Source organism: Pseudonaja textilis, chromosome 4, assembly GCF_049901715.1.
Source record: "Pseudonaja textilis isolate UNSWEBS1 chromosome 4, rPseTex1.2, whole genome shotgun sequence".
In the NCBI taxonomy this organism is placed as follows: Eukaryota; Metazoa; Chordata; class Lepidosauria; order Squamata; family Elapidae; genus Pseudonaja; species Pseudonaja textilis.
In genome coordinates, this window is record NC_141993.1 from 78,325,309 (window position 1) to 78,345,910 (window position 20,602).

The 20,602-nt window shown below is 38.9% G+C and overlaps 1 protein-coding gene across 9 annotated transcripts in view; it reads left to right on the forward strand.

The window, feature by feature from the left end:
* ECT2 (epithelial cell transforming 2) overlaps positions 1-20,602 on the forward strand; it is a 65,020-nt gene that overhangs the window by 19,482 nt on the left and 24,936 nt on the right. For all 9 annotated transcript variants that reach the window (XM_087933462.1, XM_087933468.1, XM_087933464.1 and 6 more), the window contains exons 2-16: positions 1,405-1,561; positions 4,086-4,165; positions 5,425-5,607; positions 7,055-7,144; positions 7,767-7,874; positions 9,501-9,574; positions 9,715-9,845; positions 10,580-10,695; positions 10,873-10,935; positions 11,752-11,974; positions 13,879-14,015; positions 15,308-15,427; positions 16,067-16,135; positions 17,114-17,224; positions 18,989-19,085. In XM_087933462.1, the coding sequence (XP_087789588.1) occupies positions 1,432-1,561; positions 4,086-4,165; positions 5,425-5,607; positions 7,055-7,144; positions 7,767-7,874; positions 9,501-9,574; positions 9,715-9,845; positions 10,580-10,695; positions 10,873-10,935; positions 11,752-11,974; positions 13,879-14,015; positions 15,308-15,427; positions 16,067-16,135; positions 17,114-17,224; positions 18,989-19,085 (1,732 nt within the window). In that variant the 5' untranslated portion in view covers positions 1,405-1,431. The remainder of the gene's footprint in view (positions 1-1,404; positions 1,562-4,085; positions 4,166-5,424; positions 5,608-7,054; positions 7,145-7,766; positions 7,875-9,500; positions 9,575-9,714; positions 9,846-10,579; positions 10,696-10,872; positions 10,936-11,751; positions 11,975-13,878; positions 14,016-15,307; positions 15,428-16,066; positions 16,136-17,113; positions 17,225-18,988; positions 19,086-20,602) is intronic.

Sequence of the window (20,602 nt, forward strand, 5' to 3'; positions counted from 1 at the left end):
TGTACAGAAGTCTCATGAGGATAATGATATGTATGGGATTCCCATTTTTCTGAACACTTTATGCAGTTTGACGCGATCAACACAATCAAAAGCTTTCTATAATCAATGAAGCACATATGGATTCTTTTTAGTATTCTTTGGCTTTGGAAATTATGCAGTCTCCGTCAGCAATAAATGTCTCTGGTTCCTCAGCCTATTCAAAAGCCAGCTTTAACTTTGGTCATCTTTCTTTCCATGTATGCCACTCCAATAGCCAAAAATGCAAAGGATCTGCAAGCCCACATGCTGAAAGATTCAGTGGAAATAGTACATCTGGTGGAAGGTCATGGGCCTTCTGAGCTCTGTTGATTTGCTGCATTGAGTTGACCCAAAATAAAAGACAGGATAAAAAGTTAAGAAAATGAGACCACTGGCTCCAATAGATACAATTCTTAGGGTTTTATTTCATTGATCAAACATTTGTTAAGGCTTAGGGTAATTTGAAAAACCATTTTATAGTCTATTTTTATTATAATAGAGAAATAAATATTTTAATGGGAAGTTATCCTCCATTAGATCAGTTACGCACTTTTTTTTACATTGGCCAGACCTGTTATAGCTATAAAGTTGAGCTTGTGTTTAGCAAAATATGGCATTCACAGTTCTATTTAAAAATCACAATAAAAACTGTCCCTTTTACATTATGAAAATACTTCTTTCTGAGATAAAAGACTAAATCTATTTTTTTAAAGAAATGATTTGCAGCTGTAGCTTCAAAATAAAAGCAGTAGGTCAAGTTCAGTCTTAATAAATTGTTTCCCCTTACCAGTGGACTACTATTAAAGGGCATATGTTGTATGTATGCTTCAGAATGTTTGAGAGCCCTTTTTTAGTCTGTATTAAGTTTAATTATACTCTTTCATGGAATTGGCAAATGATTGCCTTTGTATATCAGTGGCGTGTCCTTTCTTTATCTCTGAACTATTCTGTCAGTTTTATGGATGATGAATTCCAGGGGGCCATATAATTTCCTTCAGCTAATTCTGGGTCATGAACATCTTTTTGGCAGCACTACAATCTCGGTAATTGTTACGAAGATACATGTCTTGCCAGTCACATTTAAATAAAATATTACCTTTAATTCTATCTTTCTCGTTATTAATAGGTAATTGTTCAAAGAGATTCTTCCATATCTTACGAATCCTATTGGAGCCTCCATGTTATAATGGAGACTTGAGTGGAAACAGCAGACAGGAGCAGTAGAAATATAAAATAGGGGGCGGGGAAAGGATTCTTTGATATTGGATATGAAGAGAAAACCTTAGTAATGAAAAGTGAGAATCCTCAAAATTACAGTGTCGCTAACAGTCTTAAATAGTTACTCCGCTTAGTGTCATATTTTTGAATTGGATTTTTCTCTTGCAGCTGTAGAAGAGAGATGCCATTGTGACCATGACTGAAAACACTACATTCATGTCTGATACCACAAAAAGCCTCTTGGCAGATTCTTCTGTTCTTGACTCAAAAATTATAGAAAATTCCAAGGAAAATGTATTCATCCGAGTTGCTTCTGACAGTAGAGGTAATGTAAAATTTAATTTTAATATATTTTCCCACCCCCCACATTGTACTTTTAGACTAGTAGTTCTTTCTGCATGTGTTTAGTGTTTGGGATGTAAACATTCAAATGCACGCTTGTTTGTAATTTATAATAGTAACCAATGTCCCTAGGCATGAAGACAATAAAAAGCATAATGCGGTCGGTCTGCCTGCAAGCCTATCTGTTTGCATTTATTTATCAAATTGAAATGCTTCTACTTTTTTTGGCATCAGAATGGAACCTTAAGGTGCTACGAATGTCAATAAACATAAATAGCAATAGAAAGGCAACAGCATTATATGACTCATTGCTACATTACGTATTGCAGCCTTAGAAATTAAATCATAGATGCATTACTAAAAAAAAAATGCGCTAACCGAATTGTTTTTTTCAGTTAAGAGGCAACAGTGGGGGAGGATGGCTGGGTGATCTGTGAATGGATGTTCCACAAAATATTTCATGGACAAGCAGGCTTTTTCTGTTGGGGCTTGCTATTCAACTGGTAAAAGTGATGAGATTTAGAAAGATTCTAAGAAATCCAATGCAAAATATTAAGTACATTTTACAAGCCTCAATCCTTCTTGGAACAATCTCACCAGTACTGATGATGTTACCTAGTTTGGGTAATGAAACTTCTGCAAGAAAACAACCAAGTTCCAAGAGCACAAGGACCCCTAACCTCACTCGTTCAGGAGAGGATTGGAGGCCTCACACTTAACCACTGGGTAGATAAGATGCCACTTGCTTTACACCAAGAATAGCTCAAACAAGGAACACAGAGCTTTCTGGTTCTGATGCTATCTGAAGCTAGCAGTTCAGGCCAACAAGAGAAGTGGTTCTCCCAACAGCCTATCAATCCCAGGAACCCTCCTTGGAATGCTTCCTTAAAACTGGCTCATTGGAAAGGTTTTTTTTGTGTGTGCAACTGAGAACGATATCCAGCAATGGAGGACAACCACTGGAGAAAAAAAGACCAACATCATCTTCTGCAAAGACCTACTTTGGGTCCAGATCTTGGAGAGGACTCTGCACCAACTATTGCTGTTTTGAAGAATTTGCTGCTTTTCTTCTTAGCTTTTTTTGTTTTTTTGATGTGATGCATTTAACCGAGTTGATCCTGGTCTGTGGATGAGTAATAGCTCTTTGCAAAGGTTTCTACAGCTCACCAGAAATAACAATGCACATTTCTGATACAATGCTACAGATAGTACTCAATGTATGACTCCAATTGAGCCCAAATTTATGTTGTTAAGTGAGTTTGTCCCATTTTACGACCTTTCTTGTTACCATTGTTAAGTGAATCACTCCAGTTGATAAGTTAGTAATCTGATTGTTAAGTGAATCTGGCTTCCCCGTTGACTTTGCTTATCAGAAGATCATCACATGATCTTGGGACACAACAACGGTCACAAATATGAACCAGTTGCCAAGCATCCCATAATCATGGGAATGCTGCAAAGATTGTAACTGTGAAAAATGGTCATATGTCACATTTTCCAGTGCCGTTGTAACTTTGAACAGTCACTAAATGAACTGTTGTAAGTCAAGGATTACCTGTAGTTTGTTTGCTCCTTATGCAAATTATTTTGAGTGAGTGTGGATCAGCTAGGAGAGTTTTGGTAATCCCTTTTCATTAACAAAAGACTTAGGATGAAAACCTCTGTACCGTAGGTCATCTCATGGTAGCAACCAAGTAGCATGTTTACTTCAGTGTGTGAGCCTAGCCTACAAAGTATTGGCAGGAGTACATATCCTGTAGGTTTCTGGAACTGAATTTCAATATAAGGCAGGCTTACATCATGGATTGGTCTTGTGTCCCAGTTGCACTTGTTTCTGAATTGGGAGATTCAGATCCCTGCCACTAATTCCTTAATCATTTTCCAGATGGATTATACTGTAATGTATTTTTTGTGGAATTGCTCAAAGAGCTGAAGAAACTTCTTAGATGATTTCCAAGAAGAGTTGAAGAGTTTCAAAATATCCCAAGAAGTTAAAGAAGAATTCCAAGAAGTTCCAAGAGCCGAGGAAACTTCTTGGCTGAAAAGTGAAATATTTTCAAGGAAAAACAAAGTCCAGTTGCTTCTGAAAAAAGCACCGTTGATTTCATATTGTTTTTCGTGGGTAGTTTCTTTAATTCGTTGACAATGTAAAGCATTCTTGTATTGCATAATACTGTTTTATATAAAAGTGGCCAATGGCTCATACAACCTACTGTCTATGTGGAGTAGTGATGGCTCTTCTGATTGCTCACTTTAACAACTAGGCCTATTGCAATCTGTACCCAACTGGTTAAAACGTAATCTGCAAGAATATCATTTCTGATCTGGGAACAAATTTGCTTTTCAGAAAACTTTGGATAGAGGGATTTTGTTTCTGGAATGTATGTAGAAGATGAATCATCTGTTTTTTCAGTTTGTTCACTTTACTTTCTTTTTGAGAAGGATGATAAATTCTTTCAACCCTTGAAGTTTTCTTTAAGCTGATTATTTCTTTCCTTTCCCAACAGAGGAAATACCCCCGATTGAAATCAAGGTTATTTTAGTTCAGGAAGCTGCAAGATGTGAGAAACTCATAACAGCCTTAGAGGTTTGTGAATTTATTTGTTGATAGTAAAATCTTGCTGCATCCAGAACTCTGATTTATTGTGTTGTTCCCATACTGAACTTCTCCTTTCTTATAGAGTAGGGGTGTCAAACTCAAGGCCCGGGGGCTGGATGTGGCCCCCAGGGGGCTTAGATCTGCCCCGTGGGGCTGCCCTGGAAACAGTGAAGGACCAGCCCTGGTGTCTCTACCAGTGAATACAGAGCTTTTTAGGGTTGCATGCTGCTTTCCCAAGCTCCATTTTTACTGGCAGAGGGTTGCAGGAGGCCATCCCAGCTGGAAACGATGCTCGGGAGCCCGTTTTTGCTGGCAGAGCACATGGGCTACCACAGGCACCCTGACACGAGTGACGTTGAGCTGCCCCACCATCCTGGCCACACACACCCCGGCCACCCAAGATCGAACAGCTCTGATGCGCCGCTCAATGAAATCGAGTTTGACACCCCTGCTATTTAAGACAATGGAAGTTCCATTTATAAAATAATGAAAACTATTTCTGGTGAACCAGAATAAAAATAATAAAAACTATTATCCTTGTGATATGTAGGGAAAAAGGATGTTTCTGTTTGCATGCCACATGTTGCACTATTTAGGATTGGAGTAGAGATAGGGAATCCACTACTATCAAAACTTAGTAGAAGGATAAATGAAAGGCCTGGTAGAAGTGAATGATACCCTGTGGAAACAGGTGAACAGAAGTACCAATATGCTTTGAAATTGCTCACATGCCTGCTTTGGTTTCAGATTTTACGGAGCTGATTGTAAAAATTAATGAGTCTTATACTGAAGATGCAGAATTAAAATTAGATAGGTCTTGTTTCTATTTGGAAAAAAGAATCAGTCATATAATTGTGTTTGTCCCAGGGCTCAGCACTCAGAAGCCTAGTTAGTTTTCATTTAGGAAACAACGTAGAAAACTTACAAGAGCTGTGGTGACACAGTGGTTAGAATGCAGTATTGCAGGCTTCTTCTGCGTTCCTACTGTCAGGAGTTCGATCCTGACCAGCTCAAGGCTGACTCATCATTCCATCCTTCTGAGGTTGGTAAAATGAGGACCCAGGTTGTTACGGTCCTCATTGCTGACCCAGATTGTTGGGGTCCTCATTGGAGTCCAATATGCTGACTCTAAACTGCTTAGAGAAGAGGACTATAAAGCAATATGAAACTGTATATAACTCTAAATGCTATTGGTATTGCTACATATATGTTTGTTATAAATATCTATCTATCTTGAAACAATGCAGGAGATTAAAGTGCCCTACATAAAGATGGAATCTATGAAAACGTGTGATGACTCTGAATCACTGGAGGTTGAGGCTGTCTTTGTAATATCAGACTTTGAAGAACCCATTTTTCGTAACTTGAACAAGGCAGACTGCAGGATCCTTGGGCCCCCAGTGGTATTTCATTGTGCTAAACAAGGCGAGGTAAGAAAACAATAAAAGCGACATGGAAAATTGCTGCCTTTTAAAATGTATTTGATATATCTCCTGAATGGAGTTGACGGTGGCTCCTGTCATTGAATTAAAAACATTTTATTTTACTTGAATGTGCTGCTCTCCTTATCAGAAGCTTATTTAAAATAATTTACGCAAAACCAGGAATAGCAAAACTACAGTAAAGCTTCCAATATGGAAACATAATGAACTCTAGAAAGTCATCAAAGTACCGAATAGGCATCAATATGGATTTGTTCGAAAATCATTTATGAAAAATGATAATGGTCTCCAAATGTCTAATAACATGAGCTTGGAGAAATATTTAGTAAGTTTGCTGCTGGGGCTGTGTGAATTGAATGTAATTTGCTGCAATCAGGTCCTTGCTCTGCAGTGTGGCAGTATGATTCATCTTTTTGGGGTGTGAGAGAAACATTTCTCTTTGAGATGCTTCATACCATACAAAACACTTTCTCTGCTAGCACTTTCTATAGGCACCAATAGGATTTTGAGGATACGCTATTATATTGCGTCCCTCAGGGCTTCATTCTTTCCAGTATTTTGCAGCATTGGAGTGAACCTGCTGGGAGAGATCATTAGGGGTATGGAGTTGGGTGCTGTCAGTTGGCTGATGACACTCAATGTATTTCTCTGTGAAATCTTCAGATAATGACATGGTACCCCGAATGCTTGGGTAACGTCAGTAATGGCCCGGGTGAGAGATGTGAAAATGAAATTGAATCGAAGCTAGATGATGTATATTGTCGGGAGGATAGATTTTCCCTGTTCTGAATAAGGTCCAGTTTTTGTTGTTGTTGCTGCTGCTGCTGTGAAATCTTTTGAGGTTACAGTCAGGGACAATTTTTGTTGGCTTTGGTTGAAATAGCAACTTTGTCTTCTACTGGAATAAAAGGACCTTAAAATGGTGGGGCATATGCTACTAATTTCTACCCTCCACTTTGTCCGATGCTTTCCATGAACTGTCCTTGAGTCTAGCTTGGAACTGGCAATAGATTGAAATTGATCAACCCAACAGCTGGTTTGTTCTCGGGAAAAGCAAATGGAAGCCACATCAGACATGTGCTAAAAAGTTGGCACTGACTGTCCGTTTCTTTCCTTGCAAAATACAAAGCACTCATTATCTTTAAAATATTGTGTGGCTTGGATCTAGCCTGTTTGACAGAATCCCATGGTCTTGTGACAGCCTAGGATTAAAACTTCTCAAGGGTCTTTGGAATGCATCCAAAGAGCCAAGGAGCATACAAGTCTTATATCTGTTATTAGTATTATCCCTTCTGAATTCAGAGTCCTATTTTCATAAGGCCCTGCAATTGCACTATATTAAAGAGGCTCTTGATTGTGGTTTTTGGTTAAAATAAGTTTAACAAATAATAAAAATGAAAATTTTGGAAATGGTGTTAATTACATTTTCTTTCAGCCTCTACCCATTGTGTGTCGTCCACTGTACTGCACAAATATGGTGAATCTTGTGTTATGCTTCACAGGATTCAGGAAGAAAGATGAACTGGTAAGAATGTTTTCTTTCTGCAAATGTTTATTAATATGGTTGTGGTGAACAATTGCAATATTAGTTAATATTTGGACATCAACTTCAAGCTTGGCCTTATCTGGTATTAGAGTAGAGCTTTAGAATTTAGATACAGAGAAGCTCTGAATCCTTCATTAGATTGATCTGATCCAATACATTCATTTGAAATGAACAAAATAATTCGTTGTCTATTAATATTGCGTTGGGCTTACACCAGGCAAAATGGGCTTTAAATCCATTCAATTTTTAAGATTCAATTGATAATATCCATTAGACTGATTATAGCAGCATTAACTTTACACATAATGACAAGTGATTTGTTTTGAGTTTGGATTTAGTATATTTATGTGCTTGGCAGTTGTGGTTTGTAAAGCTTTGTTTGAATAAATCAAGCCAATTTATAATTTAGTCAAACTCGCTAAAGAAGCCATGAGTTAACGTGATGTAGGAATTCAAACTGAATTGTACAGTTGTTGTGAAGCTTAAGTTTACCTAAGTAAACCAACAAGAGAAATTACTTTGCAGTGTAAGTGACATCCTTGCGTTTCCCAGCAGCAATTTTATTTCAACCTGCTCAACTCTGCTCCAATTTTGCTTTTAGGTTAAACTGGTGACTTTGGTTCATCATATGGGAGGGATTATTCGGCGGGACTTCAGTTCCAAAGTTACACATCTAGTGGCTAACTCTACACAAGGAGACAAATTCAGAGTAAGTGAACTTCAAATTTCTGTTAAAGGTTTAAGTGTAGATTTTCCTTTTTATAAATATCAGAATATTTGGTTCATTGTGAATAACAACAAAGCACTTTTTAAACACACACACACACACACACCTGTAATTCAAGGCTTTTAAAGCAATGAATGGGTATTGAGTTCAAAGTCTAATACTGAAAAGGGGGACACAGAAATAGACTTTTGATCCGTGGATGCAATCTTAAAATACTGCAATGACATTTATTGATGAGCCTCATCTGTGAGTACAGCCATGAAACATGTCCATCAATCTCTATTTTGACATAGCTTCCTACTTTCATTAATGAGGGGAACCTTGTTTTGACTACATCCCTTGTGATCAATTCTATGATTGTGATGAAGGGAAGAGAATGGTTCTTCTGGAACTCTTCTGATATTGTTTAACAACACATTTTGTGTGGTTAAAAGTGATCATAACCATTAGGCTGAACAGTGTAAGAGTCATTTAAAGCGCCTAGTTATATATTTTATTGCTACATGACATGCTCATATTTTGTAGCATGTCTGAAAAATTGAATAGAATTTGTATGTTATTTCATAATTTGATCACGTATAATCTATCAAGCTCTTGCTATCCTTCAGAAAAATGCAGCAAATGTCCTAATATAGAAATTATATAGCAAGCCAGTACCTAAGCGCTGGTTATAAACAAGATTTGTCTCATAATTGAGATGTGATGTTGTTATTTTTTGAACTTTTTTTTAGTAAAACGCATCTGTTTACAGTGTGCTATTATTTAAATGCCTTTAACGAGCAAATTTGTGTTTTATGCAAACGGTTTTCCATTTATAGCCTATGAAATAATTGTTTCCTTTAAAAATGCTTGTTGACTTTATCTAAGGCTACGTAATAGTGGAAGTAGTGGGATATCCAACAATAAGGGATTGTAGATAATGAATGAATGAATGAATGAATGAATGAATGAATGAAAAATGTATCCTTTTCAAAACTTAAATGAAGTTGTAATTGTTTTAACCCATGTTTCTTATATGGATTAATTGATTGCTTTAACAACTAAAGTAGGGGGTGTTAAACTCGAGGCCCACAGCCCGGATGCATCACCCCCGGTTTAGCGAACGGGGAAAAAGTCCTGATACATCATGTGACGATGCCATGACGACATGAATTTGACATCCCTGAACTAAAGCATGTCGGTTTACTTCTAAATAAAGCCTTTAGGCTGTTTAGAAGCATAATTAAAATCTTCCGCTCCATAGTTTATATATGCAGTGAGATTCAAATGCAGGCTGAAGAGAGAATGCAAAATTTCTGATTGTCATGAAATTGCACTAGAATTTGATGTTACTTTTGAATAGATCATCAATAGATATGAACACCTGGGTTGCATTTGTAATACTTGTTTGTGAAGTTCAGGTATGTTCCCTTGCCCTTTTAATTTTCTATACCAAGAAGACTCATTGAAACTTAGACTCATTTCATCTCCTGCCTCTCTATTTTTGTTAAAAATCTTAAAGGCTTTATCAAGGAAAAGAAGATGAAATTGACATATGGATCTGTACCTTGATGTAAGAGTTAATGGCATTTTAAAATGAAAGGTGTCATTCCTTGTCTTGGTTTGCAGGTAGCTGTGAGTCTTGGCACTCCAATCATGAAAGCAGAATGGATTTATAGATCTTGGGAGAGAAGAAATGACATGTATGTATGATATTTCCTGGAGAAAGGCCTTGCATAGCATTCTTTTAACTTGACAGCAAGTATTTCAGAATAATAGAAAATAAAATTTAATACAGTTACCTTAAATTCATTCTTTTCCCTCTGTCCTTTCCCTCTTTTAGTGATTTTTGCGCTGCCAATGAAGAATTTAGGAAAGAATTTAAAGTGCCACCATTTCAGGACTGCATTTTAAGTTTTCTTGGATTCTCTGAAGAAGAGAAAAAGAACATGGAAGAAATGACAGAAATGCAGGGTAAATATGAGAAAGTTATGGCTGGGTTCACAATTCAGTCTAATCCGTTCTTACTAGACATCCTCTGGTGTTAAATCATTATGACTAAATTTGTGCCTCACACTAAGCCACAGCCATATTACAGTATGGATCTCCTGGACAGATGAACTTGCCACCACAAACAGTGTAGACATTTTGTATACTAATTTCAAGAGTGAGGTTTTATTAAATTTTATTTATTCTGAATGTTTAGATAGTATAGCAGTTGATTTTTATAATAAGAAATCTGGTAGTAACATGGCTATTCCATTTCATGCTTGTCTTTGGAGTTCTTGATGCTTTCTGAATTTGGTTGTTTGTTTGCAGGCATTTCATTACCAGACTTGGTAACATCTTCAGTGGTAGAGGGGAGTGGGGTTTGCTCTCTATTTATATACAGTATCTGTTTTAGACAGCTATTATACTGTTAACAACTGTTACATACAGCTATTGTTTATAAACAGAGCAAACTTCATTCCCTTACTGGAAGCTGTCAAAAGTCTACCTTTATTTAAACCAATAAGCTTTACATTTCTTTTGTAATTTATTTTCTAAATAGTTGCATTGAGCAAACCTTAGCTTTGATTTATCATTGCTACATTGTGATATTGTCTTTACCATTGATATCTTTTTATTTCCTATTATGCACAGTTCATAACAGTAGATCGCAAAAGAAGTTAGAAAACGACAGGCAATTTATTGCTTTTCTTCCACAGGAGGACAGTATTTGCCTGTTGGTGATGAACGCTGTACTCATCTTATAGTTGAAGAAAACACTGTAAAAAATATTCCATTTGAGTCCTCTCAGAGCCTTTTTGTTGTAAAGCAAGAGGTCAGTCCAAAAATAATATTCCTGGATTCTTAAAACACATTTTGTTCAATAACGTTTTCTGGATTTTATTGGTTTTATAACGTAAGCCATGCTCAGTTGCTATTCTTAACTGTGGAATGATAGATAGTTGCATTGACTTGAATAAATGGCTGAAAATACTTTTTTTTCTTCCTCTAGTGGTTCTGGGGAAGCATACAGATGGATGCCAGAGCTGGAGAATCGATGTACTTATTTGAAAAGGTATGCTGCTATGCAAGGGCATGGAGAATTTGGGGAACAATGGGCAAAATCAAGCCGAAATATCTCGCAAATGTGCCCCCAAAGGTGCTTTTTCAGGAGGCAACTGGACTTTCTTGTTTTTCTTTTGAAGTCGTTTCGCTTCTCATCCAAGAAGCTTCTTCAGCTCTGACAGGACAGTGGGGAATGGAAGGATTGATTCCCATTATCCTGTCAAAGCTGATGAGGCTGTTGCCTCCTGAAAAAGCACCTTTAGGACTACCATGACCCTGGATGACTGAGAGTCTCTCCAGAATCTCTCAAATGTGTTTCCCAAGTTAAACTAGCAAGGAAATAATAATAATACAGGTAATCCTCAACTCACAACGATTCGTTTACTGATCGTTCAAAGTTACAATGTCACTGAAAAAAGTGACTTATGCCCATTTTTCACACTCACATTGCAGCATCACTTGAACAAAATCCAGACACTTGGCAACCGGTTCATCTTTATGACTTGTTGCAGTGTCATGCAGGTCACGTTAAATCATTTTTGCAACCTTCTGACAAGAATTAATGGGGGAGCCAGATTCATCAAAAAACTATGTTACTAACTTAACAACTGCAGTGATTCGTTTAACAACTCTTGGGAGAAAGGTCCTAAAATGGGGCAAACATTCACTTCATAAATGTTTCCACAGAAATTTTGGGATCAGTTATAGTGGTAAGTCGAAGGTTACCTGTAATATAACTTTGAGTGGCAAAAAGTGGTCATCTGTGCAGAACTTGGATTGTAAATGGAAAACAGTTACTAATCTGGACATCTGCCTTTCACTATAGCCAGACAGTCCTGAATTGAAGACTTCAACCTCGGTCCTTTCTCTAAGTACTCCCAACAGCAACCGGAAGAGACGACGTTTGAGAGAAACCCTTGCTCAGTTGACCAGAGAAATGGACATGTCTCCCTTCCCACCTCGGAAACGGCCATCGGCCGAACATTCCCTTTCCATAGGATCTTTATTGGACATTTCTAATACACCGGAGTCGAGCATGGCTAACGGAGGTATAATCAAACTATCTCTGTATATTTTGATGTTTCTCATGAAAATAAAACGCCACTACCAATATGAGTAACAGGCCTTTTTCCTTCTCAAACTATGCAGGGAAGAGGCTAGGATTGAGCAGCCCGGAGAAAGATAGACAGAAAGGCACCCCTGATGTCCTTAGACTTAGTCGGATGAGGAAGAGATCCTGCAGAAACAGTTGTATTTCTTTGGATAACTTGTCTTGTAAATGTTACATAAACTCATTAGAAAGTCTACAACAAACAGCCGAGGCAACTAGCAGTAATGTACCTGAAAGCGTAGTTAATGGAACACCTCAGATGAATCTCCAAAAGTATTTTCTTTTGCCAGTGGAACGTAACATAAATCATGCCAGGCTTCATTCCGTCCCGGTTTTGAAAGATGTCTTGTGTCAACAACCTCCAGCTGTAAGCATGCTGAGAACTTCACAAGGTGATGGTGGGTTGACTGACAGCGTTTTTAGATAGGAAGGGCTGTTGGCTTGAAATCCAGAGCTGAAGTGCAACTCTGGCACCAAAGGGACAATTTCAGAATGAAACATTGGATCAATCTGGAGAATACCCTTGCAAATCGGCTTTCTCCATGGAGATGTTTTATATATATAAAAAATAAGCATTTCCAAGGAGCGCAATCATTTGATGATTAAAGGGGTCTGGAGGCTTAAATTGTATAACAAATGATTGAGGGGTCTCGGTATGTCTAGCCATGTGATGGCGAACCTATGGCATGCGTGCTAGAAGTGGCACGCAGAGCCATTACTACCGGGACGCAAGCCCTCACCCGGAGCAGGTCTACTGTGCATGCGTGCGCACCACCCACCCGACAGCTGATTGAGTGGGGGGCTGGGGTGCGTGGGAGACGCACATGTGCAGAGATGCGTGGTGTGGGGGGACTGCGCATGCAGGGGGCATGGGGGCCCCTGCATGCATTGCCTTCTGGGTGCTGGCACGCACGCAATTTTCTGCACGGGAGCCCAAAACGGTTAACCATCACTGGTCTAGCCTATCAAGGGGAAGGATTAGGTGGGGACACATGATAATTGTTTGCCAGTACTTGCAGGGGGAGCTGTCAGAAAGAGGTGGGTATTGACTTATTTTCTAAGGCGCCAGAAGGCAGGAGAAAAAGTAATGGGGGGAAACTTATTAAAGAGAGATCCAACCTGGAAGCAAGAAGAAATTTTTTGACAGTGAGATCCATTAAACAATGTAAGAGCTTGCTTCCTAAAGCTGTGAGTGTTCCATCACTGGAGGTTTTCAAAAATAGACTGGACAACCATTTGATCAAGATGGTAAAAGGTCTTCTGCTTTGAATAAGGGAAAACCTCCCAGATCCCCATCAAGCCCTATGATTCTATGATTCTTATATGAAATGCAGGAAGTGAGAGGAACAACCAGCAAAAAAGGCTATAAGCAATCTTTTTAAATGCTGGAACACCTGCTGATGGCAATCATAGTTTGGTATTTGGATCTGACTAATAATCTGAATCATATTCAAATGTCAGTTTCAACTACATGCTTGGGTCGCATAACTTAGATGCTATTTGGAATTCATATTCCTAGCAATTGATCTTCTCACAGCAAATTGTACAAGTTCAGAGTATTCTAGTTTGTTTTCCCTGATGGTGCTGATAGTCAGCCGCTATGTTCACAGAGAGAAAGTAGTGGACATAACTACAGAATCACCTGATGATACTGAAGGTGACCTCTGCAGTTAATTTTGCTGCTTTGTTTTGGGTAGTCATTAAAATTTTGTATTGTACTCAGTCAGCCCCAGTTCATGTTAAATTGGCCTTCCTATTTTAAGAGAGTTTCCCAGCTTCCGTAGTAAATTTCCTGCCATTTTTTAAAAAATTGTCATATAATTATTTCTCCGTCCTTTGCAGAAACTCCCAAATCCTGCACAAAGCCATCCAAAAACACATCTCCCTTTCCTTCAAAGCAATCTGCCAGGTGGCAGGTTGCAAAGGAGCTCTATCAGACAGAAAGCAATTATGTAGATATCCTGACAACTATAATCCAGGTAAGTTGCTTCATTTACTTTATTTATTTCTGAAATTGAGGCGTTAAGTGACTTGTGTTAAAAGTGATACTGCTGCAACCAGTTAGGGAGGATTCCCTGTGCATATTGCTCTTACGTCATGTAAATGAAGATTCAGTCCAAAAGATTCCCAAATTATCTTAAAAGCTTAAATCATGGCAAGTGGACCAAAGTTTATCAAAATTTTATTTCATTTTGGGAAGAAACCCCTTGCCGTCTGTATGGCAAGAGTTGGTTCTTTTCAATTACCCAAATTTTCATTTTGACTGAAGAAGTTACTAGGGTGAGTATCGAAATGTCTCAGTTTTAAGCTGCCATGATTAAACCTTTTAAGATATCTCCTCTTAGATATTATGGAAGAAGGGAAAGATAATTTCCTTATTCCCCTTTCTGATCCTAGGTCCACTACCTGTGCTGTTCTGGAATGAGTGGGGTGTGTGGGCATGATAGCTTTGGAGGAAGAAGGGAGAATCTTCACTGTCGCCCTTCCCTACATGTTAATTGAGGCAGCTGCTAAAGTAGAGCTGCTTCACTATCAAAATAGTATCTTTGGCTTCTGTCACTTATTTTATATTTTTAATTTAGTAATGCTTCCTGAGTATCTTGCTTATCTTAGCAGTCTTTAGCATCCATCCCGCCCATTCTGTTTGAATTGAAGCTGATGTGTGGGGTCTGTCTGGCAAGAGATGGTTGGGCTTCAAAGCAAAACTGGCTAGGGAATTCTGGGAGTTGAAGTCCACCTTTCTTAGAGATGTTGAGGTTGAGAAACCCTGGTCCAGCATTACAAATGTTGTAGCCTGAGGTGCCCCTGTGTTGGGCTTATCCGTTTCGTATACAAAATTCTGAAATTCCATATTGGGGATTGAATGTCTCAGCTTTTTCTGGAGGTTTATTTATAAAAGGGGATGAAACTACACCTGTGCTTTAAAGGACAAGCCCAGCATATGACTGAGAGGACAGTATCTTCTGAGTGAAGGAGAGACAGAGAGATTGACAGGAACAAAAGGGATGGGAGAGATAATTTGTCAAGTTTTGTCTAACCCACCAGCATACACAAAACATATGTATGTATGTGCATGTATGTAAATATAGTCATTCTACCATAGTCCACATATAATTTGGTAATGCTAATTCTCCCCCCCCCGCCCCCCTTGGATCCTGTAATCTCTTAATTTGGGATAGAATCTGAACTATCAGCTCCATCCAAAGCCGAACCTTTACTGGCCGAATGGCTTTTATAAAATTGCTGACCTATTTTTTTTTTTTCCCTTCAGGTCTTTCAAGTCCCTTTGGAAAAGGAAGGACAGCTTGGAGGCCCTATACTTGCACCAGAAGAAATCAAAACAATCTTCGGCAGTATTCCAGATATCCTTGATGTACATATTAAGATAAAGGTGGTACCATTTTAAAATATATAAAATTTATATTGTGAATATTATTTTGCTCAAAGCACCTTGTTTGTGCTGCGCTGGAAAAACCTTAATATTCCTTCATGATCTCATTAGTAAAATAAAAAGGGGCAGAATTGGAAATGGGCCTGATGTCATCATACTTTGTTAAATTCATCTCCTGCCTTTCTCCCTGCACCGTTCTATAAAGTGGGTTAGGTTGAGGGATTATGACTGACCCAGAATCACCCATGGTCTATTTGAACCTCAGATTCTCCAGCCTTACCTCAACATCTGAAACACACCAGCATTCCACCCTGAAGTCTTGTATACTTTTCTAATATTTTGACACTTTGCTTGAGCACCAATAGCCGATAATTCTAAATCTTAAATTTTGTTTTGGAGCATTGTGCAGTTGTGGTAATGCTATTGTTTTGTGGCATCTTTACTGACGGAGCTCCCTGACATCCACATGATTAAATATGAAAAATAAAGTTTTTCTTATTCTCCACTTTCCCTCCTCTCCTGCTTCCAAGCATCACACTGAACAAGATTTCATCTAGAAGGTCAAACAATCTTGTAGCTTGCTTTTTTAGAACTATGAATAATCGTAAATGAATAGAGTGCCATCTTTTGTTATTTTAGGAAGACCTTGAAGACCTTATGATAAACTGGACTGAAAACCAAAGCATTGGAGAGGTTATACTTAAATATGTAAGTTTTGGTTTCTACTCAAGCTATGAATGAATGCTGTTATTTTATATCTAAAGTGGACCCTTCACTTCTACCCCTTGGTCATGTGGAGGAGCCTTTTGTCTTGAATTGGGAGAACGCAATGTAGCTCTTCTCTTTGTATTAGTAGTATTAGGCAGCGTTTGAACAGGGGACAGTCCTATATGGGGATAGGACAACTTGCCACAGCCAACTTGCTGAGGCCAACTCACCATGGCCAACTCGCCACAGCCAATTCATCATGGCCAACTCGTTGTGGAACAACTCTGCGGGACAATTTTAACAATTCTGTTTATTTAAAATAAATAAGAATTATTTTAATTTTTGCCATTCACATTTCATTCTGTTCCTGCTTTTGTGTCCTTTAAGGATTCTATCCCACCATTTCTTTGATTTTAGTGTAATCCTTGTCTTGTAGCGAGTTGTCTTGCGGTGAGATAGCTGAGGCGGATTGTCACGGACTCATCCTATTTATCCTTTTAAGTTTACTGAATCATGAACTTGTGTTCAGTAAAGTTAAATCACTCACTGCAGAAGCATGATTACAACTGTATGTTAATGATTCTTGGGCAAGGTCTTGATTGAAAGTGAAATAATAACAATTCTGCAGTTGCTGGTATTTCTTTTGAGATAAAAGAGAATGAAAGTTTAGTAACCTGCAAGGATCTGGGATGTTACATAAGGGTAGAATACAGAATAGTGTAGACATATTATTGGCGGGGCAATGTGCAAATTCAGCCCTGTGTTTTTATTAGTATTTGCTTTGCAAATGCACTGTATGTGTAGGTGTTTGTTACAATAGCAGATTTAATGTACTAACACCAGCAGAGGTCAGCTTTACCAACGGCATAGACTCCTTCAGCAAACAGAGTAACTTCAAACTGCTTGTTCTGAACACTGATGTTATTTTAATTTTTCAACCACGTGCATGTTGTAAATAAAAAATTGGGATTCTTTCAGTCTAAAGACTTGGTGAAAACATATCCTCCTTTTGTGAACTTCTTTGAAATGAGCAAGGAAACCATTACCAAGTGTGAAAAGCAGAAGCCCAGGTTTCATGCTTTCTTGAAGGCAAGTATTCATTTTCTGGTTCTAATGCAGTGATCCATCTCGTGAAAGGTGCAGTTTTGACACTGAAATAAGCAATTAGGGCTTGAGCACTGTGGAAGCACAAATATGCTAGAACAATGTCCCGGTGACTGTAATAGGGAAAAAAGGTGCAGCTTTGAAATCAAGAATCGGTTGATGGAATAGCATCATATACTTGTCCTTTGTGTAAAATATATATAGCACCTGATCCTAATGTGCTTTTAAAGGGGGGTAAGCTAGATTGGCAAGTTTCTTGTTTGCACTTATAGAAAGAACAAGGAGGCAGACAATATTTTTTCTCTTGTCAGAAGCTAACAGTCTCATTGATATTAAAGTAATAGCTACTTGTGAACACAAGTTATCTTCAGGTGATCTTGGTCATTGAGAGACAATTAACTTCACTCCAAGTCTTCATTTTACTTTTACTTTTTCCTGTGATTTTCACATGACTCAATAGGCCCAGAAGAAGAAGTCCTGCAAAGCTAATCTTTTCCTATGTGTGCATCAAAAACCAGTGCAGGAGGTTAAAAACAGATGAACTCTGAAGCTATTAAGCTGGACAGTAGCCTCAATTGCTCAACCTGTTATATCCAGAACAACAATGTTGTACAGTAATGTTTGGCCCCATGCTACTGTGTTTCCACAAAAATAAGACCCGGTCTTAGATTTTTTTTCTCCACCAAAAAAGGTACCAGATTTTTTTGGGGGGGTGGGGAGGGTGGGGGTGTCTTCCGCTGACTCACTTTGTGGCGGTGGCACCAACAACCCTGCCCATCAGCAGGAGCCTGCTGTTCACCCACTTCTTCTGCGGCCGCTTGCCACCGCTTGTGCGTGTTGCCCCCAGCCTATGTTTTGCGGCTGAGAAACAGACTCAGGATTGACCCTGGCCTCATTTTGCCATCAGAGGCCTTCCGGAAAGGTCTCTGATGGCAAAATGAGGCCCTTTCCTAAAGGCCTCTGATAGTGAAACAGAGGCTGGGGGCAACATGCGCAAGCGGCTGCAGAAGAAATGGTCTAGCAAGGCAGGTTTCAGGGTATGTGAGGCCTAGTAAGTAAGGAAGCTCCACCCACCTCATCTCTACCCTAGCTTAAGTTTTACCCATGTGCCATGCCCCATCCCCCTCACCCTGGAGTGGGTGGGATCTTAATTAGAGTTTACTTTGGGGTGGGTAGAGCTTATATTGGGCACACATGTAAAAATCAAGCCAGGACTTATTTTCAGGGTAGGTCATATTTTTGGGGAAACATGGTAATTATAACCATTATTTTTCCCCATCTTTTCATGGAACTGGTGTAGACTCAAAATTGTCTACTATTGGTCTGGACCTCTGGCTCAGTTTTTTTTTTTTTAAGTTTTCTGCTTGCTTTGTTTGTTCTTGCCAACATCGGAGAGATGAGAGCTATTTAGGCATTCTGTTTTATTCTTTTGAATACAGTGTAATAAAAGAGGGCCCGTACTACTCAAATAATTAATGGGGAGTGAGAAATAAAATTAGCAGTGAAGAAACATGTGGCTTTCAAACTACTGATTTAATCATTTTTACATAATAATTTAGTAAATATCTTCCAGCAAGGTTCCCAGATAAGCAATTAACAACCTATGTAATATGTCAAACTTACATTTTTTTAAAAAACTCAGTGGCGTATAAGCGTGGGAGCCACTAACATTGCAGAGTTTTGTTTTGTTTTTAAAAAAGAAAAATTGATTACTTTCTAGAAATAATGTTGCAACTTCTCTTGCAATAGATAAATCAAGCTAAGCCAGAATGTGGTCGCCAGAGTTTGGCAGAACTCCTTATTCGGCCAGTACAGAGACTGCCCAGTGTTGCCCTTCTTCTAAATGGTATGTTCAGAAGCTGGTTTTGTCCAGGGGTTGAAGTAACTCGCATTTGTAGAATCAAATTAAATCTGGTTATCTGAAGAATCGTCTCTTCCCAGTTACATCCACTGAACCCATTAGAGCGGGAAAAGCGGAATGTTGTGGGTCCCATTTCCTAAGAAGGTACATCTGGCACGACCCAGAAAAAGGCCCTTCTCCGTGGTGGCTCCTTCCCTTTAGAACATGTGTCAAACGCTATTTCATAGAGGACTGCATCAGGGTTGTATTTGACCTCAGGGAACCAGGGTGGCACGGCCAAGGTGGGCATGACCAGCTCGATGTCACTCGTGTTGGGGATGCCTGTGGTGGCCTGAGCACTCTGCCACGAAAATAGGCTCCCGAGTTCCGTTTTTGGCCACAACGTTCTCCTGCAAACCTCCGCCAGCAAAAGTGGAGCTTGGGAGGGCCGCCCCCAGCCCTCCTGAGTTCTGTTTTTGCTGGCAGAGGCACTGCGGGCCAGTCCTTTGCTGTTTCCAGGACAGCCCCCCCGCCGGGCCAGATCGTGCACTGGATCTGGCCCCCAGGCCTTGAGTTTGACACCCCTCCTTTAGAACATCACCCCTGTACTTTGTAAGGCCCTGAAGACCTGATTTTGCCAATGGGCCTGAGGAACCCAGAGTGGGATGGAGCCCATCAAGTGACTCGTGTATTGTTGTCAACAGGGATTATTGTTTGTAAGCCATCCAGAGTCATTGAGAGTGAGTGGGTGGCTATATAAATTGAATGGATGGATGGATGGATGAATGAATGCTTGGGGTGTAATTTTTGTGTGGGTAAGTCCAATTGGGTCTGTGAACTCCCTTAAGAAATGAACTAGAAAATATCTTATAGATGTCAGGCATATGATGTTTATTGCATTTGTAAACAATCCGTTTTAATCGATGTTTATTTTCAATATTAATTTAATTGCAAGGTCTATGAACTATAATTAAGATGGATAACATCATGTGACTTGATAGCTACTTGAGGTACTCTTTTAGTATGCAGCCCCTGAAGTTGTCATCAAGAAACATATTTCAACAGCAAGGAAGATAAAGCAGTAATGGTCAAAGAGGGGGATATATATTTATGTTTTTTATTTGGATATCATTTCTGGATTTTGTGCTGATGGTAAAAAAAAACAAAACGTTGCCTTTGGTTTTGCTGATTAGATCTGCCGATTCGTTGTTATGGAAATGGATATTTATATATTAATGTGTAAAAGTAAAAAGTTGAGGTTGAATTGTTGTTAGCTTGTACTTTGCTACGAAGAGCCAGACATCTTTTTCTTTCTTCCCTGGTACATCTCATTTTCTTTCCCTTAATTTCTTGCTTTTACTTTTCTTTGTATTTTATACATTGGTAAAACATTAAAAGTCACGTAAAGAGAAAGGAACAAAGAAGCTACTTCAATCCATTGCAAGCTTAAGTCAGGTACAACCGTTTAGGCCTAACTTGCATCAGATTATATACAGTACTTTAAAGTAGTACAGGCCAGCTTA